The sequence below is a fragment of the Caenorhabditis elegans genome, chromosome II, assembly GCF_000002985.6.
Source record: "Caenorhabditis elegans chromosome II".
Taxonomy (NCBI): Eukaryota; Metazoa; Nematoda; class Chromadorea; order Rhabditida; family Rhabditidae; genus Caenorhabditis; species Caenorhabditis elegans.
The window spans coordinates 13,247,786-13,273,858 of NC_003280.10; the positions used below are offsets into that span (position 1 = coordinate 13,247,786).

A 26,073-nucleotide genomic window follows, 5' to 3' on the forward strand; every position below is an offset into this window, starting at 1 on the left:
AACGATTTATTGATTATTTTTCTGAAATGAGTTACCACACTCTTCGTTATCTATTCATTAATTCCCCTTCTATTCAATGATACGAATGTTCAATATTATTCAAAACGAGGTTAAGAGAAGTCAGAGAAAGTGAGAGAGATAAAATATAGTCATTCTTTTGGACTAATAAAATTCAAACGACAATCTTTGATGAGAAATCACGACTAATAATATATTTACCCACGCATAGGCCAGCAATAGTACCCGCGCGTCGACGCAAATTTTTCCATCCATCTAATAATTCTCAAAATTATTAATACTATTTCTGTTGCACTTCTGTCCGAGCCTTGTTTGTATGCGTGCTAGTTAGCAGAAATGACAGAGCCAACTAGGTTGAAAATGATTAAAAAGTCCAAGGACAATTGGGAAATCCCCACGTCAATAACGGTGTATCCCGTAAAAACGATCACTTCCAAATCCATGTATTCATTCCAATAATGAAACCGGATATGCCGTCATTGACGTCTTAAGGCCCCTATAAAATTAGGACTTCGCCTAGAAACCTTATCTAAATTAATCGATCGCATAAGGATTTCCCAATTACACCGCAGAAGGTGAATAGTGCGTTAATTATTACCAACTTCAAGCAGCCCTAAACTATTCGAAAATGGAATTTAGGCATCGCTTCACATCCCATCCAATCAACTATCCAATTCCCCCCATATGGGAGAATTTCGGGACTCCACCCCCCCCCCTAATGGGAGCATTGACGCATTATTCAAAAGATAAGTAAGAAAAAACGCGCTTAGTCGACGCGGGAATATAAATTCCTAAAAAAGTTATTCGAAAATTGAGCCGCAGATAATTCTAATTCGAAAAAGTGAATATAATTCGCAAACCGAGAATTAGGACGCCAATCTTGAGAAAATATCTCTAAAAATTGAACAAATAATACCAACATTCCTGATTTCATAATATTATTGACAGTTGAGTGGCAGGAGACCCCGAAAAAATCGGAATTGCGAGTTCAGTTTAGAGATCCAGATTTTAATTATTCGTCGAATTGGCGTTTGATGAAGAATGAGAATCTGGTTCGGCGAGCAATAATAAACATAAATTCGAAATATAAAAATTGAAAACTCAATTTAAAATGACTTTTGAAAGAAATTATAATCTTTTTCCATAAGATAATGAGAAAAATATCTGTAATACCAGCCTATATTCAAAAATAACACGAAACGTGACCCCCTACTCTACTTTAATCGGAAACTGTTAGTAGTAAAGGGAAGAAATTTAGAAAGTTATTCACTTCGAGACAAAAAATTTGACTCTCTTCTCCGATAAAAATCGTAAGTCTAATATTGAACATTGTGACGTGACTAAAAATCGGCAAAAAATAATGAAAATAAAATTTATTTCATTACAGCAAAATGGAAAATCCGAATGGAAATCCAAATGCCGAGCTTCCGAATCAGCACCCACCAGAATGTCCCCCAAATCGTCAAGATCGCCTTCAATACGCTCTCACTATCAAACGCATCAGAAATGAGAGGTATAAAAATAAAACGAAAATTAATTGCGAATTGACAAAATGTTCATTTTAGATACCATCCAATCGAGAAACAGGAAGAAAATCGAGAGATACCAATCCGCCAAATTAATTAAAATGATTTCATTCAGTAAGAGAATCAGAGAATTATAAAATTAATTAACTCAAGAATTTTCAGTCAGAAGACCAGGATAGAGTCGGCGAACTACCTGAGAGTCAGAAATACCCACGAGAAGAGAACACTCGAAAACGATGGTTACAATACCAACAGCATTGTCAGAAAATCGGTCAAAAAAATCGGTCAGAAAATTGTCAAAAAATACGATCGTCATTTTCTTGATCATCAACACCCCGGTTTCGCAATCATATAACTCGATAGCAGAATTACACCTCGTGAGTAAATAAATAATTAAAAAAGTGATTAAAAAACTCTAAAAAATTAAATAAAAAATATTCGACTTTGAGAAATGGCAAAATTTCAGCAAATCGCCAAAAGACCACCGACTGTGGTCATCGAACAAGAAGTTCCAGCGAAACCAGCTCAAATTCAAGCTTCATCAACCATCTGAGTAATACCAACGACGATGAGCCAGAAATGTCGTTAACTGATGAATAACCAACGAAGAGAAATATTATACCCTCGTTTAAAATTATTAATGATTCCCCGCCATACCCTCTAGACACATGTCAGTCCCTCAAGGACACCCATTGAGCTAAAAGCTCCCGAATAAATTCGAATTCATTGAAAAATGTGTACTATTGTTGAAATATCGTAAGAAAATCTAAGAATCGGGAAAAAGAGAAAAGGAATAATTGATAATATTAAGAACGAATCTCAAATAGTTGAATAAAAATTAATTTAATCATAAAGGTCACAAATAAAATCTATTACTTGGATATAGAATAGAAAGGAAGTGAGTGAACATTGAATACTGAAAGAGGAAGTACCGTAGTAAACAGAAGTCAGAGGTTTCAGAAAATAGAAAAGTTGCGAAGAGCAGACAACCTGAAATAAAGTTCTGAAATACCTGAAAGTAAAAAGTTATGATCGAATCTGAAATCAAAAAGGAAATACTACGGTAGATAAGATCGTCAAAGTACAAAGTTCACTAAATACTGAAAGGAAATACCAACAGATTACACTCTCATTATAGGAAAAATTTATCTTGGAAAAGAAAAGTTCTCCAATTAAATTATGTAACATACGAATATTATAGTACATGTTCCAGAATGAGATTAGTAGAACACCCGAATATGTCTTGCAGACGCCCCCTCAACAGCTCAAAGGAGCTGGAGAGAGAGTTTTCAAATCTAAGGCATTGAGATAAGAAAACTTTTCGTCCGGACTAGGTATTGTTCTTTTTATCATGTCCTTATCAGCGAAAGTACTCCGTGACAGGAAGACAAAACATGATTCGCTCCGGCACACCACCGGAGAAGTCAATCTTTGGAAGAATGTCAAGCTGAATAAGGAGATTATATACAAAGGATACTCGGAAAATGTTACACAGAAACACATTTACGAGGAGCGAAAACGACATGTATATGATTAATCTTGCACAAGGTTCATGATAAAACATAGAAGGTAGTGCTTAAGAAAACTAACTATGGCTAATACAATTCAAATATGTAAAGACACAACAGTTCTATAACACCATCAGAACATTCAGAGCTCGAATCGTTCATCATAAAGCCTAGAACTGGTATAATGATTTAAAGGATTGATTGATCACTGTGATAAAAATACGCAGACGATTAAATGAACCAACGGCAGCATTGAGATAGACTTCGGTATCACCCACTGTCTCAAAGCACATCCCGATCCAGCAGATATGAAAAACGGCAGCAATGAGATAGACCTCGACATCACCCACTGTCTCAGAGCACATCCCGACTAAAGAAATATGATAGACCACGAATATGATTCAAGCTAGACCACGGTTACTCTAAAACGAACACAAACCCACTACTTGAATTTCCACTATCAGACCGGAGACCACAGCTACTCGGATCAATCATACCATCATAATCTTTGAAAATCAAGTACAGTGTTACTAAAAATACATGAGTATTTATGAGGAGAAGTGATGTAAAACGAAATGTGCAAAGTCATACGCGAAGTTACAAATCAACCACGGTAACCAATCAACCAAGTGGACCACGGTAGTTACAAACAAAACGTCAATCCCACTGCTTGGATGAAGAATCAAAACAATCAAATCGAAAAACCCATGATTCTGTAACATATATTTGACTAAGCACAGAAATTTGTAGATCAAGGGAGCTTGATCCACATACGAATGAAATATCACACGGAAGAAAACTACCTCAACTGAGTAATAAGATCAGCTCATTTGAGAGACTCCGCTGAAATTCAGTGTTAAAAATTGATCAGATCAATAAAGATTCACCACGAATTCTATGATTACAAATACATGAGATGTCAAAATTCCTCATTATACAATACCAAACAAATATTCTAATACACCTCTATTTCTACTTGTTTAGAATACTATCCAATATCGTATCATCGAATACTATCGTATCCATACACCCTATTTTCTCACAGTCGTACATTACTACAATATGTTACGTTCAGGGTCATCTACAATCATCTTTATTGCATCTTCGGACGATGTCAGGAGACGAAGCTACATCTAGAACCTCGAGTCCAGATCGAGGAAATGTCTCTGATGAGACACAACAACCAATAACCACGGTCCGTGGCCACCCGGCCAATTAGCGCCATGGTTACCAGAATCCTAAGATCGAAAGAAGATCTATTCCAAAAATCGAAGAACCTCTTCGAAAAAATTGGTGACACCACGTCACCAATTTCCCCAACCGATCTGATCAACATTGATCAGCACGTCATCAAACTCTCGAATCTAGAGCTAAAAATCGGGAAAGTTCCGAATTACATCGAAGACCGCTTCAATTTACCTGAGTTCATCAACCATCCTCTGATGGACGGGATGAGAGCCGAGGCTAAGAATGAAATTGAACGCCTTGATGCCGTTAGAGTCTTAATGAAAATTAAGCAAGACATCGACTTGTTCAAAAACGAGCTCAACCATCATAATTTTACCATCAGCCCATCCGAGGAAGACGTCGCCTTGACTGAAGACGAAACAAACGTCGAAATTGAGGAGGATGATCTCGAGGTGAAGCACGATCAAAGATCGAGTACCAGCAGTAATTACCAGTCTACATCTTCGGTTATAAATACCAACGCTACTGCAAATCTCGAAAATGATCAAAGAGACGAGATCGAGAAACTCAAAGCCGAAATCGCTCGTCAAACCGAGAAGCTGATGACAGCTGAGCAAGCATTGAAAGAAAGTGAGAAAGCAGCAGCTGAAAAAGAACGGATCTCCATGGATCTCTTTGAAACCGAGAAGAGATCGATCGTTCAAAGTGAAAGAGCAGATCAGGAGAAAAATCTCAAAGCTGCTAAAAAGGCTAGCCAACGCGAAGTTGAAAAACTTCAACAAGAGAAAATGACTGCCGAAAATCGAGCCCAAGAATTAAATGATAAACTCAAAGTTGCCAAGGAATTTACCATCGAATCATCCAAATTTCCAAACACAGTTCACAGGGATTCCACCCATTCCGAACTACCACCAATTTCCCGAATTATTACCCCATCTGATTCTATTCCAAAAGCAACTGAGACCCAAATTCTAGGGCAAGTGACAAATACCACCGTCACCCACGAGTCTAATCAGCCCCAATTAGATTCTGTGGTAAAAACTATGGAACAAATCGTTCTCGGAGTTTCAAAACTGGTTGCCATAAACGACGATTCTCATACCGCAATTATGCAAGAATTATACAATCGCGAAGATCAGAGATCTCAAAACGCTAGAGATAATGTGATCAAGCAGAAATCGTCAGAAATTACCCAACCAGACATTCGAAACATCCACAAACTGCTCATAACCTTCAGCGGAGAAGAGCAAGAAGATTTCGACTTCTTCTATGAAAACTTCAAGGAAACAGTTCTCAAGAACAATAACTTCACCAACCACGCAAAATATCTTATTCTTAAACAACACGTTAAAGGATCAGCCAGTGATTACCTTCAGAAAAACGACGATTATGCCCAAGCTGTAGAGCTATCTCTCAAAGAGCTCAAAGCAGTCTATGGTCAAGAAGAAGATAGTTTAGATCTTCACGAAAAGCTTCTATCTCTCCCATTCGATCAGTACGACTGGCAAGAGATGATCAAAGATCTGTCAAGACACAGAAGCGTAGTTTACCAGCTGATTAATAAGAAAATGAACGTGGACGATATCAGAACGATTTCCCCCTTCCTCGCTAAATTACCAACATCGATCAAGGACGAACTAGCCAAATCTACGAGAAAAGGTCTCGAACAATTCAAATGGCTAGAAATTCATGATATGGTAGCCGAATGTATCGATACCATCAAAGCAAGATCCAAACTTGATCGAGGAGCAGTTTCAGCCAATGAAATTCCAAGAAATAAAAATTCCATCTTCCTTACCTACAATAATGGTCAAAAAGGAAATGATAATCAAAGAACTAACAATTACACAAAATACCAGTACAAACCTCCTCAAAAGAACGAGAAAGAATCTAACAAACCATATCGAATCCCTGAAACAGGAGAAATTGTCGAATCATATTACAAACCGAAAAATCAAGGTCCTAATATGCGCATCATCCAATTCACCTTTCCGTTCAACCAGCCAGAAAGCAATGTACAGTGTATGGCATGCATGGGTCCACACAAATCTATGAGATGCACACTCTCGAGCAAACAGTTCAGAGAAGTAATTCGAGAAAAGAAACTCTGCGCCAATTGTCTCAATCCACATCACGACATCGAAAAGTGCAGAAGCTACAGATCCTGTGCATATTGCATGGGAAAACATCATTCAGGAGCATGTCCAAAAAAAGAGTACTATAGAGATCCCGATAACTATCCAGAAGAAGCAGATCCTATCGTCTGGAAAGAACCAGTTAATAGAATAAATTTTTTATTTCGAGGCCAACGGAGCCAGCAATTCCGCGGGCAACAAACCAATCGCCAACAATCCAATGGGTACCAAAATAACGGTCCACAATACCGTAACCCACAGTCTACTTCCAACTCCCAATAATTCTCATTCTAAGGCAGGCACGGGATCAAAAATGAAGATTCGCGTGCCACCCACTGACTTGCCAACAGAAATCGCTTCAAATTGTTCTAATAATCCCAATGTTTGCTCTGAAAATACCAATCTCACACAGTTTCAAAAATACCATCCAAATACCCACGTTAGTCTTAATAATCATTCCAACTTTGCCCAAAATTGTCCAAGTGATAATTGCTGTACCGAAACCAACGCGTTCATAAATACCATCAACAATTCTCAAATTTTCAACCATGTTGCAACATCTGAATCTTATTCCGACAAAGATTACAGATTACCATTCATGTGTGTATACACTGCTGACGGCGAGCCGATCAGAGTCTTAGTTGATTCTGGCGCTAACCTATCCATTATCGATCATGGATCAGCACAACGAATTGGTCTGAAAATTTTGAAAACAACGCAACTTTCCATCACCGGCTACAGTAATACCATCACTTCCCAATCCAATATATACCATCTAAGTCTGAAATCCACAGACTCGAAGAGCCCATTCGAAATGCATATCGCAGGGACTCCACATTTACCAAAAACACCATTCATGTGTCCAAAACTTAATCTAGAAGATCTGAATTATCTCAAATCGAAAAAATTCAATGTCGATAAAATCAAACAGTACAGACATCATAACGGAATACCAATTGATATGATCATAGGTACTGACATCATTCCATGGTTTAAGTGTTCTCATCATTCCAATCAAATCATATTACCGTCCAAGAGACTCATCGAAACCACACCATTCGGAATCCTAGTACATCCAACTCCCGACATTGCATTATTATTCAGAGCTTCCAATTCGCTCAACCATCATATCCAAGTGGACACACACGAATTTCACGCGATGACATTGCTAGAATATACCGATCCCAATGATCAGAAACTAGCAAATACCATCGAACAAATGTGGAATCTCGAAAACCTCGGAATTGAAAACGTCCAAATCAATGAGATTACGAAAAAAGACACTCGTGATCTAATGAAAGAATTCATCGACAACCTTCAATTCAATTCCGATGGCAACGTTGAAGTTCTATTACCATTCAATGGAAATGAGAAACGTCTCGGTTCCAACTTGAACGTTGCGATCAAGCGATTAGCATCAACAGTGAGCACTTTGAGAAGTGGAAATAAACTTACAACCGAGTATGATAAGATCCTCCAAGATCAGTTAGAATCAGGAATTATCGAAGAAGTCACAGGAGAAATGGAACCCGAAAATGTGCTACTTAATTATTTACCTCATCGCGTTGTTGTAAAAGAATCATCTAATACAACCAAACTGAGAATCGTTTATGACGGCTCCAGTCACGCAAAAGGAGTACCATCAGTCAATGATGCACTTTTCCCAGGACCATCTACCCTCCAACCTATTCCAGGAATCATTATGCGAGCTCGAACGCACAAATATCTAGTCATCGCAGATGTGGAAAAGCATTCCACCAAGTTCGCCTTAATCCGATTCATCGAGATGTAACTCGATTCCTGTGGCTCAAAGATATCAATGGTTATGTATCTCGCGAGAACATTCGAATCTTTCGTTTTACTCGCATCCCATTCGGTCTAACATCCAGTCCTTTCTTGCTCCAAGGAACTATCACCTACTTCCTGGAAAAGAATCCAGACCCACTCAATCGACTTATTCTCGAAAATCTCTACGTCGATAATTCACTTATGTATACCAATGACAAAAATCAAATCCCTTATCTAATTTCTGAATCAAAGAAAAGATTTCAAGATATGCACATGAATCTTCGAGAATATATTACCAATGTGGGAGAAGAAATGGACAAAATTTCCGAAAAAGACAAAGCAAAAGACCATAAAATCAAAATGTTAGGCTATGATTGGGATTCTATCGGAGATACCTTCATTATCAAAATCGTTCGACCTGACGAGGATCATCCAACCAAACGCGAAGTAGCATCGAAAATGGCTGCAACATTTGATCCATTAGGGCTGGTTACCCCAATTATCGTACATTTCAAGCTTCTCATACAGCAAATCTGGGAATCCAAAGTGACCTGGAAGACAAAAATTCCAGGCAAACTTTTGACGGCCTGGAAGAAAATCAAAGAAATGTATCGAGACGATAAAATTACAGTCCCAAGACAATTGACAAATGACTATGACTATGAGTCTGTGAACATTCTAGTATTCTCAGATGCTTCCAAAGATATCTATGCAACTACTATTTATTTGCAATATCAATATAAAGACAAACCACCAGTCATTCAATTGTTAACCAGCAAAAATAAGATCAAACCAGCAAATTGTAATACCCTCACGATTCCAAAAATGGAACTTCTCGCCATCAATATTGGAGCAAATCTTGCTTATTCCACTAGTGAACAGCTTCGTCTAGACGTTGCAGAAGTTATCTTCTTCACTGATAGTTCGTGCGCCTCGTACTGGATTTTATCCAACAAAACCACAAGACAATGGGTTTCAAATCGAGTCGAAACAATCTATCAAGTGAAAGAGAAATTCGCGACAGATGGAATCACATCATCTTTCCGTCACTGTCCCACGAAAGACAATCCAGCTGATATCGCAACTCGAGGAATGAGCACCAACGAATTACAAAACTGCTCCTTTTGGTTTAATGGTCCAGAGTTTCTGAAAGAACCTCCGGAAAATTGGCCAAGAAAAGTCGAACGTTCCCCAGAAAGCGTGAAGGAATTCAAAGAAATTGTACATTCCGAAATCATAGATCCCAAAACCAAAAAACCCAAGAAATCAATGCTTCCGAAGCTTGAAAAAACAACTGAAAGTGAATCTCTCACTATTCTATTAATGGATCTAAATACAAAAGGAAAGTCAATCGTACCATTTCAAAAATACAATTCAATGCGAAAGCTAGTCACACGGTCCAAACCACATTGAAAGTCTTCGCTAAAATGCGAAGGAGCATCTCAAAAATTAGAGAATGGGATACCTACCTGATGCAAGAGTTCTGCAAAATTGATACCAATTCGATTCTAAGACAACGCCAGATGGCAAGAACGTCATCCAGCAACACTATGGAGAACTCGAAGCAGAAGGCATCTCATTCCCAGCTAACCTGAACATTTACACCGATAAAGACGGCTTAAAGCGTATCCGAAAAAGAGTGAAGTCCTCAGTCCTCCCAGCAGAAGCACATGAACCTATTGTGATTCACAACAAGCACGTCCTAGCAGAGTTGATTATGAGAGAGACCCATGAAATCAATGGCCATCTACCAGAATTATACACTCAAAAGGCTGCAAGTTTGAAGTATTGGATCCTCTGTGCAGGAACAGTTGCTGCAAAAGTCATCAGATCTTGTGTTGTATGCCAAAAGGTGAACGCAAAACCTTTCAAATACCCACATGCAAAGATCTTACCAGGCTGCAGAACTGAACCATCAACACCATTCCAACATGTTGGATTAGACTACCTTGGACCAATCGCTTACAAAAACAAGGATACTCATTTCAAAGCCTATGTACTGATCTATACGTGCCTAGTCACTCGAGCTGCGAAGCTAGAGCTTATTCCAGATGGAACTACCGCAAGATTTATTGAAAGTCTCGGTATTATTTTCAACCGAGTCGGAGTTCCAGAAACTATCTATTCGGATAATGCCCAAACCTTCCTTCTTGGAGAAAAGATTCTCAGCGAAGATGTGAATTCAGATATTACCTCCGAAACTCTTACAAGCTTTCTAGCTACAAAAGACATTGAGTTCAGACATATTACCCCCTTAGCTCCATGGCAAGGTGGAATTTATGAAAGACTTGTCGGTCTTGTGAAAGCTCAAATCATCAAAGCAATCGGAAAAAATATCCTCGATTTTCATTCGCTAAGATACGTATTATCAGGCGCAGAAGCCATGATCAACAGCAGACCTTTAACACCAAATCCAAACAGTCCAGACGACATGATCGCAATCAGACCACAAGATTTCCTGAATCCAGGAGTTCTTCTCGAAGTTCCGAAAAACAGCATTCGTTTTGATCCTACCAGATCAAACACAGAACAAAGAACTCGAGATCACTTGAACAAATTGGAAGGAGTCTTAAATGAATTGTGGAAACTCTGGTCTCTAAGATACCTATCTACTCTTCGTGAACTCAAGCACAAAAACAAAAAGTGTTCCACGTTGTTGCCAAAAATAGGTCAAGTTGTGTTAATCGTCACAGATCTAGTTAGCAGGCATAAATGACCACTTGGAAAAATTACTGAATTACTACCATCAAAGAGCACAGGTGAAATTCGGTCGGTAATGGTGAAAGTGAGAGGGACTACCATCAAGCGGACTATTTGTCAGCTTATCCCACTCGAAGTTGAAGAACACCACCTGGACCACGACAACGACCTACACCCACCCACGCCATCGATTGAAGAAGAAGACGACCCGGACGACAAGTCCTCTCCTCTTCCATTACCACCTTCACCCGCTCATATTCAGCAACTTCCGAGCAATCTCGCTCCGAAACTTTCACAAACTAAAGCTCAAGAAGCCAAAAACTCTAACGACACCAATATCCAAAATTTGTCTAGAGATATAAATGTACCAAGAGATACCAACAAACATCAGACTGAAGTCGAGGATTGTTACGCAGAATACAAAGATCCAGTAGTACCAGAACCAATGGACTTTGGAAAAATCCAACTTCCAGAGCGCCGAACTCGCGAATACCTCTCGAGGAAAGCAAAATTGGCTGAAAAGAACTACGTACATTATTTATCTAATGAATGTTCACACAGAAGTCATGACGTAGTTGTCAACCAATTCCGGTGAAATCCACACGTTCCATTTTCCCAACGTGTTGATATTTATTAAGTTCGTTAGATATAATTCCTAAATAACCGTTTTGTACCATCCTTAGTCTAAATGACACCTTATACCATCATATTCGTCTGCAGAGGGTTTAACACCATCTATTGAGAACCTTTAATACCATCCTTTATTGTTCTTGAATGTATTTCCCTCTTTTTACTTGTTTTATCCTATTTAGAGTCCTGCTCTACCCACACGGGAGAGGTTGTATAATAAATAGGTTTTTGAGTATTACTTTGTTCGTATTACACCGCTTATCTCACATAATTCAGATGCTTTACTGGGACACACGGGGAGAGAGAGAGAGGGACCGGAGACGTGATCGATACCGACTACTACCATCCTACACGGCCTCCACATCAATTCTAAAAAACAGATTTTTTTCGAAAGTTTAAGTAATATCCGCGGAAAAATTCAATTTTGGACATTTCTATTATCTTTTTTTTAAACATGTATTTCAGTTGATAGAAGACTCAAAATTATAATGCTCGTAATTATTTTTAATTGTTTTTTGTCTTAGAATCAATTCTAAAAAACAGATTTTTTTCGAAAGTTTAAGTAATATCCGCGGAAAAAATTCAATTTTGGACATTTCTATTATCTTTTTTTTAAAACATGTATTTCAGTGAATAGAAGACTCAAAATTATAATGCTCGTAATTATTTATAAGTGTGTGTTGTCTCAGAATCAATTCTAAAAAACAGATTTTTTTCGAAAGTTTAAGTAATATCCGCGGAAAAAATTCAATTTTGGATATTTCTGTATGTTTATATTCTGAATCAGATCTTTTTCTCGGACATAATTGGTGTTCTGTATTCACTTATGATACGTTCGACTGCGTACATTGGCCAAGAGTGTTCTAGTAAGAGAATTTCATTTAGAATGTGAACAATTTGGGTAATTGGAAAGTGTCTTCGGGAATCTTTATACATCCGACAAATTCGAGTATGTTTATATTCTGAATCAATATACATTCTCAATGTCAACGGGGGACGCCAGGAATTGTCAGCAAAAAAATATATTTATACTCTAGTACTTAATGTCATCATTATTGTTCTAGTTTTCTCACAAAGGACAATCGATTTATATAAATTTTCCATCAGGTAAAGGGCAAAAAACAGCTGTGTTTTGGTGGAAGAAAATGGGTTTTGCAGATTCCAAGACCAGCCTAAGCCTACGCCTAAGCCTGAGCCTAAGCCAAAGTCTTAGAATATGGCTAAGCCTAGGCCTAAGCCCAAGCCGGTACAGCTGTACATACAAAATTACTTCATTTACATATCTTTTCAATACAATAAACATTTTTTCGTTTACAATTTAATTCTCATTTTCAGAAAATTCCCCAAAATTAATGCAATTTTGTTTTTTTCTAATTTTATTGTATTTTGACATTTGCATTTTCAAGAAAAATCACCGTTGACCGTAATCCACATTTAAAGGAGCACGCACTTCTACTGAATGGTCTCGGCACGCTAACGGAAACGTTGTGTGTGTGCCTTTAAAATTACTGTGCATTTTTTTAAATTTTTTTCTTGGCTGCTTTACTGATGTTTTTTTCTCAATTTTTTCTTGTTTTCTTTGTTACTAATTTAAATTAAAAAAACTATTTTCAGCTTATCACAGCAAATCGGAGCGAAACTCGACCGCGATAACAGGAAAAAGTCGAAAAGTGAGTTTTTTGCCAAAATATCTCGAAAAACTCATATTTTGTTTTGAAAACAGATGCAAATAAAAAGAAATACATTGTCACTCTTTCCCAATTCTCATTTTATTGATTTAAATCAAAATTCAACTAAAAAAAGGTCACAAAATTTATGAAAAACTCAAAATTTCTAAAGAAAATTCAAATATTTTCAGCTTCACTCGAATCATCTTCTCGACACGATTCTGTTGAAGGATGCTCCTGGATCGAAGAAGATTGATAAATAATTTTTTCCCCGATTTTTTATTGTTTTTCCCCCAAAAAAAAATAAATCAAATTAATTTGATTTAAAAGTGTTTTCCCTTTCTTCTGTGCCCACAAGATTTTCCAGATTTTAGTCATCCGGGAGTCCAGCGACTGCAGCGGTCAAAGGTGAGCACATTGTTATTTTAAATATCAGATTTTCGAACCAAATTTTTGAAATATTTCAGCCGCCGCCGTCAGCTGGATTCCATTGAAGTGTGACGAAGGAATTAAGGTTTGCTTATCAAAAAAAGGTTGATTTTTCCTAAATTAATTTTTCTACAGAGCTCGTCGATCCGGACAATTCCGCAGAAATCAGGAAATCAACAGACGGAATGGCTCCGGAGTCCAATGGAGCGCACAAGCATTCGCCAATCTGAGATCCACAATGCGGCTGGGCTACGGATGCTGAATAGATAATTAAATTGCAATTTTAAATTTTAAAAACGTTTGGAACAAGACCGCCCGTTTCTCCGACTCGCTTAGGTACACTCATCTACAAAAATTCGTTTTGCGACACGGAAAAGTTGCCAAAATTGTAGAATTTAGCTAAAATTAGACTACTTTTTCGAAATATTAAATCACATTTAAACTAACTTTCAATACGACTTTCTCACAAAATTACAAAACTCGTTATATTGAGCACATTTTGTATATAGTTCAGGATAAAAAACAGTAATTTCTATTTAAAACTACAGTAACCGATAATGTTTTTACATACATTTTTCACATTAAAATAAATTTAGAAAGAACAGTTAGAAATTAGACATTAATGGAACACAAAATTATGAGAATGCGTATTGCACCACATATTTGACCCGCAAAATACCTCGTAGCGAAAACTACAGTAATCCTTTAAATGACTACTGTAGCGTTGATGTCGATTAACGGAAATAATTCATTTATCGATAGAATATTAAAATTAAGCAAAAAAATGCGAAGAACCAAATGAAAATGGAATATCGCTAAATATCATTATTCAAAAAGAAATCAATTTCAAAAATCGAGCCCGTAAATCGACACGAGATATTTTGCGCGTCAAATATCTTGTGCAATACGCATTCTAAGAATTTTATGCTACCGTAATACAAAAACAGTTTGCGAAATTCGAAAACTTTTCCTCGAGAAGTACACGAGCTGCGTAAATCGACAAAATACCGTTTCCTCCATTTGTGAATATGAGGGAGCCAGTGTCATCGAGAGCAGAGCTAAAATTTTCATTATTTTACAGTTAAAAAAAAAAAAAAGAGTGGTCGTTGAAATTTTTTTACAGGAACACTAAATTCTAAAAATGGGTATTGCGCAACGAATTTGACAAAAAATTTATAGAATATCTCGTAGCGAAAACTACAGTAATCCTTTAATTGACTACTGTAGCGCTGGTGTCGATTTACGGAAATCATTTATAAAGAAAATTGAAAAAAAATCGAGCCCGTAAATTGACATCAACGCTACAGTAGTCATTTAAAGGATTACTGTAGTTTTCGCTACGAGATATTTAGCGCGTCAGATATGTTGTGTATAATACGAATCCTTAAAATTTAGTGTTCCCGTAATATAAAATTAGTAGTTTCGACCACTCTAGCTAGACTACCAAAAATTCTAATTTTTACTGATTTGAGAATGACCGTGGTCTCATCAGTAGCTAGCCATTCTCGTTTTATTTTTGAATTTTTTGGTGCTGTTTAAAATATTGAGAAATTACTCGGAAGAATAAAAATATTACATCTTAGCCAAGTAGGCGTAGGTCGTAGGTCGCCTACGGTCACTTTTTGGGAAAATTCTTGATTTTTTTTGGGAAAACTACGAAAAAAACTAATGATTTATTTAAAAAAATATAGTGATTTGAGAAATTATTCGTTGATTTTTCAACGGAAACATTTTTTGTCGATAATTTTGAAAATAAGCATAGGTCGCCTGAAACCTTTTTTTGGAAAAAAACCTCAATTTTTTGGGAAAACCACGGAAAAGCTAATGATTTATCAAAAACATTTTTTAAAAAATCTTGATGATCCTCACATTTTAGCCACGGAAAGTAGGCGTAGGTCGCCTACGAAATTTTTTGTAAATTTTTTTAAATGTAGTGGCCGTTAGAAACACTTGAAATTTGTAGTTTCGACCACTCCAGCTAGACTACCAAAAATTGTAATTTTTAACGATTTGAGAATGGCCGTGGTCTCATCAGTAGCTAGCCATTCTCGTTTTATTAGAAAATTTTTGGAAAAAAAAACTTGAAAAAAAGTCGAAAACATGCACCATGCCGTCGCCTACAACTCGCCTGGTAGGCGGCCTATTTTGAGGAGCCACGACGATCGACCAATGTGTGCACCTCTCCGCTGATTTCTGTCGATTCTTCTGAAATAAAGTTATTATTCATAGCATATTATACTCTTTATTTTCTGAAATTTGTATGTAAATACCAATTTTCATTTTCAATATTTCCCGTGCCTCTGCTCCAACTTCTTGTTTTTTCGTAAAATAATGATTTATTGACTATTTCTGTCAACTGAAGTCTTTTTTTAAAGAAAATCCTGGATTTTTGGGATAAATTTACCAAAAAAACTATCAATTTATCAAAAAATTGTGATTTGAAAGTGACGATGAAAGTTTTTTTAAAAAATTGAAAAACGACAGGGAATTATTGAAATATTCGATTTTTTCCACAAAAACAGTAATTTTCAATTATTTTGAAGATTAAAACGAACGACTACGCGCCTAAAACTCACCTAATAGGCGACCTACTTTTTGAAAAATTAAATTTAGCCACGGAAAAGTAGGCGTCGCCTAAAAGCTTTTTTTTTTGAGAAAATTCTACGGAAAAAAATTGATTTATAAAAAAAGGCGTTTTGGCCATAAAAATAATTGAGAAATTATGCGGAATTAAAATTTTGTTTTTCTTCATTTACGAATTTAAAGGCGCAAGCATTTTCGCGAAATGGTCTCGCCACGCGCCAATTATTGCTTAAAAAATTCAAAATCATTTCGTGGCGAGACCATTTCGCAAAAATACACGCAATTGGGAAGTGTCTTCGGGAATCTTTATACATCCGACAAATTCGAGTATGTTTATATTCTGAATCAGATCTTTTTCTCGGACATAATTGGTGTTCTGTATTCACTTATGATACGTTCGGCTGCGTACATTGGCCAAGAGTGTTCTAGTAAGAGGATATCAATTTGAATTTGAAAATTTTGTGTCTTCGGGAATCTATATACCTCCGATATGTTCGAATATGTTCATGAAATCTTTATATTGTCCTATTTCTAAAATACCTGAGTACCGAAGGGGTTACCAAAATACTCAGGAATCGAATTGCGAGGACGCACTGTGCGTCGAAAAAAAGCGATCTTGATCTATGTGTGTGTGCAACGACAACAGGAAATGAACAACGGTAAGTCTAGATCTTAGATATATATACATATGTATTTCAGAAATCTTTATGAAGCTCACCGATGCTTAAATGGAGTGCATCAGCGCATTTTCGAAGAATAAATGACTGATAATTCTTTATATCTGTTTTTATTAATTGTTTATTTGAGAATGTCCCCCGTATTGAAAATTCATTAATCTGCACAGGAAAAAAACAACTCAAAAGAGGAATCTACGACAAAAAAATTAAACAAAAAATTTCCGTGCAAAATTAGCAAATATACCTCATTTTTAAGGGCCAACAGTAGTAATTCAACCCAAAAACGACTCTGTTGGAAAGTTGTTAGTGAAAAGAGGATTTTTTACTACCTAGAAGCGGAATTTGCGTCAAAAGTACAGTACCGGGTCTTGCCACAACCACATTCCGTTAAAAACAGAGAGGTGTGCGTCTTTAAAGAATACTGTAATTGGAAACTTTCGTTTCAGTGAATTTCTCATAGTTTTGCGATAATATTCTGTTGGTTTATCGAGAAAATGTATAAAAAACTAAAAAATAACTAAAAGTACTCTTTAAAGGTGCACAATTATTATCAGCTCGAAAATAAAAAAACAAAAACTGCTCAAAAATGCCAAAAAACTAATTTTTTTCAGAATCTCGAGTTTTTAAAGTGTATGTAGTCGGCGGAAAAAATGGCGCACCCATCAATATTTTTTCGTTTATCAGAGGTTTTCTCCGGATTGTTTGGGAAACGGCTAGCGGATTAAAATGCGGAACAATTTTTTAAAAATTTTGTGAAAAAATATTTCAAGTTGCGCTATTTAATTCTGCAAAAAACTAAGAACAACTTTAAAAGAATACCAAAATTCTGTGCTTTTCATCCCAATATGATCTGTATCTTCATGTGGTGTCAGAGTGTCTCATTTCGGCTTGATCTACGTAGATCTACATGAATTATGGGAATTTAGACGCAGAGTTCTCAACTGATTTTGCATGGTTAAGAACGCGCTGACGTCACATTTTTTGGGCAAAAAATTCCCGCATTTTTTAAAGATCAAACCGTGATGGCATCACGTGTGCCTTCAAATTTAATTTGAACTTGCGCGTAAGATATGGGGCATCGGACTATGCAAACGACCATTGTTTCTTTTGTCCTTGTGGCGCACCCGGTAAGGTGCTCCACTTCGAATTTTGCATTCCGGGTTCAATCCCCCCGTGGGCCGTTGTTTTTTGTTGCTAAACCATTTGCCACTTGCATGCCAACCTGTCACATTTAAATTCCGTGTGCATAACATATAGTAAAATGAAATTAAGAAGCAGCAGTTTCACTTGTTGAACCCCTCCTCTTGTCATTCGTGTTGCGTCAGTCCAATTACATAGAAAGTGCTCAATGAGCAGAGGAAGAGAGAGACACATTCTCTAATTGACTTGTTATGTCTCAGGGGGTAAGTCTGGTGGTGGTGATGGTGGAAGAGAAGAAGCTGGAGAAATCGAAAAAAGGAGGGTTCAAGTTCAATTCTATTTTCTTTCCACCACTCATTTCCTGCATTTAATTCCTCATTTTCCATTTTGCATTAGCTTCAGAAAAGGCTTCTGGAGTGAGTTTCCAGCCGACACAACTGTAACCAGTGCTACAGTAACCCATGTGGCGAGACCCAAGTGACGCAGGTGGTCTCAGAGCTCATATCGGTTTGATCTACGTAGATCTACAAAAAATGCGGGAGAAGAGACGCAGAGATCTCAACTGATTTTGCATGGTTAAGAACTTGCTGACGCCACTTTTTTTTGGGAAAAAATTCCCGCATTTTTTGTAGATCAAACCGTAATGGGACAGCCTGACACCACGTGACAACTGAAGAAGGCCAAAAAAGTTTTGGCTAGTGATTTTTGTTTTTTTTTCGGCTTTTCGCTAATTTTCTATTCATCGAATATTTTATGAATTTTCGTGGAAAAGTAGTGAAAAAAAGGGAGACGAAGAAAACAATGAGGATTTTCTCTAAAATCTAGATATTTTAACTTTTATTCTCAGCTGCAGCCATGGTTTTCGAATTTGCCGGAGAAAATGCTGAAAATTTGTGGCTTAAAAATCTACGTGGCCGCGAAAAGAGAAAACTCGGCCATCAATTATCTTTTTGCGGCCATGTAGCTAAAGCCTCGAAACATGAAATTTTATAAAAAAGCACGATTAAAGGTTTCTTCCGATGTTAGAAAACTTTAATAAAAGTGTTCAAAAGTGTGAATGTTTTTTTTCAGATTTTTTCTTTAAAAAAATGGTGCCTAAGTTATATAGGCGCGTCTTCATCCCTACCTGTCTGCTTCCGTGCCTGCCTACCTGCCTACCTTCCGCCTATTTTAGGCGTAGGTCTCTCTGAAGGCAGGCATTCGCCTTTTAAAATGATTTTTTTTCTGCAAAAAACTCCCCTTGAAAACTTTGAACTGGTCGTTGACCCTCCAAAATAGGACCAATTGGCTTCTGAGTTTTTGCTCAGTTGCTCAGAATTACGAATTTCTCAGAAGCTCAAAATGTGTCTGAGCTCATGTTCATGGAAGCCGGATATTTAAAATTTAAGCTGTTCACAAGTTAAAGACATATGCTTGGCGGAGATAAAAATTGTTACAGCACCTATTGTGACAATGCTTTAGGCAGGTAGGCACGCCTGCCTGCCTGCCTACCGCCCACTCGTCCCCAATTTGGCCTGAAATCAGAAGACAAAAATTGTATCCAGATCCCGATGTAGTTGTATTTTGTACTGCCCTACATTTTTTCCGAGTTCCACGAGCCCGTTTTAAACAGTAGGCACTAGGCAGGCGTCGGTCGCTCTGTTGGTAGGCAGGCATTTTTGCCAAATTTTTTTCCGATGAGTCACTGCTAAGCTTCCTGTTAGTTTGATCTTTCGTGCTCTTTTCTACGTCACATTTTGTGTTCATCGAATAAATGGGAAAATTTTTCCATTTAACTCTAGCTTCACAATTTTAATTAGTTTTTTCTCAACTTTTTTTTGGAGGAAAATAGAAAAGAAGTGTGAAATATATTTAGAAAATGTCAATTTGACTTTAATTTCAAGTAAATTAGCCTGCCTACGTGCCTGCCTACCGAGAAACGCCTTGATTGCCTCTTGACAAAGCTGAAATCAATGCCACAGTAACCCACCTGGTGAGACCTAAGCTTTGAAATGATGCATGACCTCAAAAAAACTGAAGCATGTCCTACTTACGTACCGCATATTAAGAAAGCCTTAACCAAAACTTTCATAAATAATTCTAATGACACAGCTGAAACCACTGCTACAGTAACCCATATGACGAGACTCAAAACAATGCAGAAATATGTCATGATTGTACTTTTTTAAAAGCTCTTGACGACCCAAATCTAGCCGAAAGCGAGTTGAAAGAATTCTAGCAAAATTCAACACTTGGGATATAAAACAGTGCCTATTGACACAGCTGAAACCACTGCTACAGTAACCCATGCGACGAGACCCAAAGTATGCGGAACTAGGTCATGACGATACTTTTCTGAAAGCTCTGAACGAGCTGAATCTAGCTAAAAACATATTAAAAAATTTCCAGCAAATATCAACGCTGGGGCCTCAAAAGATTGTCTACTGACACAGCTGAAACCAGTGCTACAGTAACCCATGCGGCGAGACCCAAAACTATGCAGAACTAGGTCAAGATGATACTTTTCTGAAAGCTCTAGATAAGCTGAATCTAGCTAAAAAGACATAAAAAAATTTCTAGTAAAATTTACAATGATTTCTCCATTTTCAAAAGACAAATCTAATTACTTTTAAAGTATTTACTTTTACGCGTTCCTCCCAATTTTCAAGTGTCTGTGGCTCCCCCCGCCGGTTTTTTATCCGTTCAAAACTTTGCCATCCATCCATTTCTCCTATTTTTTATGGTCACTAGCTTCTGCACCATGTGTTCCAGCTCAGCTCATTCATTCATTTTCTCTCTCTCTCTATTCACGCCATCTAGTTTTTTGACGCAAAATATTCAGAAATTCTTTCTATTTCTCTTCGCTGCAATTTCTTCCTCCTCTTTTCAGGGTTTGACTTGTTGTTTTTGCTTGGTAATGGGGTCATTGGAAATCCGCAAAAATATTTGGTTTTGGCTCCGGAGCTTCACCGGAAAAAATGACGGCATTTTTTTGGTTTTTTTTGTTTTTCAAGTGTCTGAGGAGGTCAGTTGTCTAGGAACCGCCAAATTTTTACTAGTTGTAAACTTTTTTTGGTACTTGACATACAAAAACTTGGAGCCAGTTTTTGAGAGCCCGGACGCATAGAGAGCTCTTTTTAACTGAGTTGGCGAGCCAAAAAACCCGCAACCTATGTACGCAGAAAATTGTTGTCCGCCTACAAGACAAGCCTGCATGCCTACCAGGCAAAACAGCAGAGCTATTTTTGAGGCTTCTATGGTAGGCAGGCAGACAGACAGGCAGGCCTACCGTACCTATAATCAAACTAGACACATATCCTAGACAGTCAGATTGGCGCCTACCTACTTACCTAGGCACCTACCTACTTACCTAGGCATCTAACTAACTTGGCATCTACCGATCTAGGCAACTACCTACCTTGTTACATACCTAGCTCAGGCACCTACCTAGGTACCTACCGAGCTAGGCACCTATCTTTCTACGCGCCTACCTATCTAGGCACCTAGCTTCTTTGTTACATGCCTAGCTCAAGCACCCACCTAGCCCAGGCCGCCACCTAAGAAGCTACCTACCTAGGCACCTATCTTGTCATTGCACCTGCCTATCAAGGCACCATCAACCTAGAAATCATATGTAGGCATGAGGTAGGCGTAGGTCGCCTTGAAGGCAGGCAAGCTTAACCTGCGAGGAAAACTATCACTGTTGCCGAGCCCATTTCCTAGTTCTAGATGAGCCCCTTGCTTCCAGCTTCTGAAAAAATAATGACATAATTGGCTTCCAGAGCTGCAGAAAACTTTTCATTACCCCCTTTTTATTTTTATTTGTTACCTTTGTTTTTCCCCTTTTCCACCCCATGAGAATTTTAATTTATTTTCCCCCATTTTCTTATTTCTCATTTTTTATGTCGTTTTTGCTTTTGAAGGCGGTGTGAATTAATTGTGGAATTTATTCATGATTTCTTGATTTCCAGTTCTGGAGAAAATATAGGAATTCTTTATGATTTTCTTTTTGTTTTTTTCTCTGAAAACTCGATTTTTATCGGCATAGAGAGCTTGGCTTCATATATTTTTTGAAATTTAGAAAAAAACCCTTTAAAAAAAATTTATTCCTGATCATATCGCTCACTTATGCGTTAGTAATTTTTCCAAAATTTAGGTATTCACGCCTATGTGCCTGCCTACCGCCTATAGCTTTTGTGCATTTCGGCGTGAGCTCCGCCATCTTTTGTTTGCACATTTCAATTTGCGGAAAATTTAGTTTTAGGCAGGTGTAGGCAGGCAGGGGTAGGCAAGTGTAAGTAGGTAGGCGTAGGAAGGCAGGCGTGAGTAGGCAGGCGTAGGTAAACAGGGTGCGTGCCTGCCTACCGCCTAGAGCTTCTGTGCATTTCGGCGTGAGCTCTGGTGTCTTATGTTTGCACATTTCAATTTGCGAAAATGTAGGCAGGTGTAGGCAGGCGTAAGTAGGCAGGCGTAGGTAAACAGGGTGCGTGCCTGCCAACCGCCTAGAGCTTCTGTACACTTTGGCGTGAGCTCCGGTGTCTTGTGTTTGCACATTTCAATTTGCGAAAATGTAGGCAGCTGTAGGCAGGCAGGCAGGCGCAGGTAGGAGTACGTAGGCAGACATACATAGAAGTATGTAGAAAGCGGGCGCATGTAGCTAGGCGTAAGACGCAGACTTACCTATAGGTAGTCAGGCGTAGGTAGGCGTAGTTAGTCATTTTGCACACAAAACAAAAAAAGCATATTTTGGCCGGGAAAAAACTCGGCCACCGATTTTTATGTAGGCTTTTATGTAGGTAGGTCGCCTTCACAAGGACTATACCGAAATTTGAAACAATATTTTTGTTGTAGCAATTTTTATTTTTGGAAAAAAAACAGAAAAAAAACGATGGCCGAGTTTTCTCAAACCCAGATTTTCTCGGCCATTTTCTTAATTTTCCACAGACCTCCCGGTTCAGTCAAAACAAAAAAGATTCTCCTATTTTTTTAATTCCTTCTTTTTTTTTTTTTTTGTCCTATCCCCTCTCATTTTCCATCAGAGACCTACAATTTCACATGTTTCCAGTTCATTATTCATGTGTTATTTGATGCCGCCCGTTATTTTTTTTCAGTTGTGTTGGTTGCTCCGCGAGCCCACGACCATTTTTCACACTTTTTCGTCTATATAGACCCTTGAAATTGAGAAGCTGCATAAAAATTTGAAATTACATATGTATAGATGTACACCATATATTTGTTTGTTTTCTAGAATCAACAATCATCACGACGACTTCACCGACGACATCAGTCTGGGCGGATTGGTGGCGGTGGCACCGGCTTCTCATGAGAGTACGGTAGCTTTTTTAACTTGAAAATTTGCGCGTAAGGTTTGGTGTGCTGAGTCCGCAGAGGTGAACTTGATGCATTATATTTGACGCACAAAACGTGTCCTTTTCCAATTAGCGCGTAAAGTCTGGTGTATTGGGTCCGCAGAGCTACCCTCAATACACTGCGTCCTTCTCAAATTTGCGCGTAAGATCCGGTGTCTTGATTCCGCAGAGCTGAACTTTATGTATCATATTTGACGCGCAAAACATGTCCTTTTCCAATTTGCGCGTAAGATAAGGTGTGTCTTGCTCACCGCTTCTTGCATAATATGCGCGTACAATTGAATGTATTTGATCCGTAATTTCTCCAAACTCAAACTGAATACATCATATTTGACGCGCAAAAATTGTTTTCCGAATAAGCACCCATTTTCTTGAATGCATAATATACGTGATATGAAATCTGAGCCGTTCAAAAATAAAAATAACTATAAGTTTTTTTTCTAAAAATAGCATAGCTATATCTGGTTACTGGTTTTAGACTTTTGAATTGTTGAAGAAATTATTTTTCGTTTTTTTTTTCAATTTTTGTAGTCTTCTTGGACAATCTTGGACAATTGAATTTTTGATACTTGCAAAAATTTGAAAAAAAAATTTTGCAAGAAATAATGAATTCTAGAAAATTGAAACTTTTCGGAAAACAGTTAAGTAAGATATTTGCAAAATTGTAACAACAGTAGGCATCTGATGAAGGCGCGAGGTAGACGATCAGGCCAGAAAACTCGAGTGAGTCTTTTTCGAAATATTATAAGCTTTTTCAAATTCAAAAAATAATGTAGGCACAAAAATGCCTGCCGGTCTTCAAGACGACCTAGGCAGGTAGGCATGCAGGTAGGAAGGTAGGCATGTATGTAGGCATATAGGCAGATATGTCTAAAGTAGGTTCATATGAAAATAGGCCTAAAATAGGCATATCGGCATGAAGGTCTGAGGTATGTGTGTAGGTAGGTAGGCCTGAAAATAGGCATGCAGGCAGCTAGGCATGTAGGTACGTAGGTCAAAGATGGGCATGCTGGGAGGTGATTCGGAAGTAGGCACGTAGGTAGCCAGGCCTGTCACAAAAAATGTTTGGCAAAAAAAATTTGTCCGAAAAACCAGAAAAAAAAGAAACAAAAAAAGAGAGCCTGGTAGTCACGTATGTAGGCAGGCATGTAGGTTGGTAGGCCTCAGAAAGGCAGGTAGGTAGTTAGGCATGTGTTTTTTTTTTGAAAACTAGTAGCATGAGCTATATGTTAGTCCCCTGCAAATTTGTGCTCCCCGAAAATTTTGCTCCAAAATTCATCCAAATTGGCTTGTTTTTGTTTCGTCTTCTTCTTCCCCGGTTTCCCCCAAATATTCAACTCATCATAACCGCTTCCCCTCCTCCTCTTCTTCCCCTATTTTCCACCACATTTCCCCGTATCCGTGTCAAAATCAAATTTTCTTCCCCTCCCTCCACCCCGCTAGGACCAGACCTAAATTCTAAAATTTCCGACAAATTTTTTTGGAGAATTTGTGCTCCGCGAGCTCTAGAAATGTGTGAGGTCCTAATATTAATGCTCAACTCGTTCTATAGAGTCTACTATCAGCTATTCGATTTATGTGAGCACACACTTATTTCGGTGCTCATTTTGCTTGTGGTGCTCATTTGTTTTATTCCAGTGTTCTTTAAAACGGTGGGTTTTCTTTCGGAATTTTTTGTGTACCTGCCTACATGCCTGCATTTTCAAGCCGATTCCCAGCCAATTAAAATCTGAAATTATTTTTCCATTTTTCCTTTTTTTCATAAAATAATAAAATACCCCACCAAAGTTCAAACCCTCCTGCAATTTTACCAACCTGATTTGCAAAATTTTTATGTCATTTCACTTTTCACCTGGCTCCTCGATTCCGGCGTTGAGCAAACACATTTGCCGTGAAAAGCGAATTTAAGCCTACGAAATAGGCACAAAAATGCCTGCCTGCCTATCCTACTATGCCTACCTGCCTACGCAAGTAGGCGGTAGGCAGGCACGTAGGCATGTGGCTAAAAATTCGAGTTTTCGAACTTTCTTCTTGTACTTGTGCTTTGATTTCTAGAACAAAAAATGTACTTTTCGAATAATATTTTGTGGGCTTGACACCAAATATTTAGACAACAAATAGGCTATTTGTACTTTCTCAGCACATTTTTCAGATATCATGAGATTTTTCTTGAACTATTTTGTAGAAAATAAATGGAAAAATATCAGGAAAGTTTTTTTTCTTAACTTTCCCCAACTGTCTTCAACTTTCGTCAAATTTTTTATAACTTTTGTCAACCCTCGCCCAACTTTCTCCATCTTTTGCTCAAACTCCTACAATTTTCGCCTAGTATTCTCTAATTTTCTCCAACACGTGGAAACCTCTTTTTTTTTGGAAAATTATTCTCAATAAATTAGGAAAAAGGTCAAGTTGGCTCATCGTGCTGCTCTCCAAAATTCTCTAATTTTTGCTCAACTGAAACTCTCTCATTTTTCAATGAATTAATGTCTACACAAGAGAGCCCCTATTCATTCGATATATGATCTCACATACACATCACGTCTCAAATTGGTTTTCCGTGCACTAATCCTAGTCGACAGGATTTTCGTTTTTTTTAAGTTTTTTTTTTCTAAAATAAATTTTGAAAAGCTCAAAGATGACCACTAGATTTATTTGATATTTGGGTAAAATTGAATTATTAATTTAAAATTTAAAATTGAAATTGTAAGAGAGAAAAAGTTGGTGGCCGAGGTTTCA

At 37.7% G+C, this 26,073-nt stretch overlaps 2 protein-coding genes, 1 long non-coding RNA gene and 1 other non-coding gene across 6 annotated transcripts in view; 3 read left to right on the plus strand and 1 right to left on the minus strand.

Annotated features, from left to right (window-relative positions):
* The first annotated feature begins 1,400 nt into the window (after positions 1–1,400).
* On the plus strand, positions 1,401–2,278 carry F15D4.6 (uncharacterized protein). Its single transcript, NM_064406.5, has 4 exons — positions 1,401–1,531; positions 1,584–1,658; positions 1,707–1,921; positions 2,011–2,278. Exons 1-3 carry the CDS (start codon positions 1,423–1,425, stop codon positions 1,721–1,723), a joined length of 201 nt encoding a protein of 66 aa, NP_496807.2. The 5' UTR covers positions 1,401–1,422; the 3' UTR covers positions 1,724–1,921; positions 2,011–2,278.
* A 10,830-nt stretch (positions 2,279–13,108) lies between these two features.
* Positions 13,109–13,416, plus strand: Y48C3A.1. The gene is made up of 2 exons (NR_165324.1): positions 13,109–13,163; positions 13,352–13,416. It is a non-coding gene; the product is annotated as a long non-coding RNA Y48C3A.1 (long non-coding RNA).
* Positions 13,417–23,290: 9,874 nt separating this feature from the next.
* The window catches only part of Y48C3A.5, a gene marked incomplete at both ends in the record, with an annotated part of 33,149 nt that continues 30,366 nt past the window's right edge, over positions 23,291–26,073 (plus strand). For 2 of the 3 annotated variants that reach the window (NM_064409.7, NM_182245.4), the window contains one exon: positions 24,849–24,989. In NM_064409.7, coding sequence (NP_496810.3) covers positions 24,849–24,989 — 141 coding nt within the window. Of the gene's footprint in view, positions 23,297–24,848; positions 24,990–26,073 lie in introns of those variants that run through there. The other variant, NM_001377889.2, reaches the window with a different exon arrangement.
* Positions 24,846–24,995, minus strand: Y48C3A.24. Its single transcript, NR_051829.1, has one exon. It is a non-coding gene; the product is annotated as an Unclassified non-coding RNA Y48C3A.24 (non-coding RNA).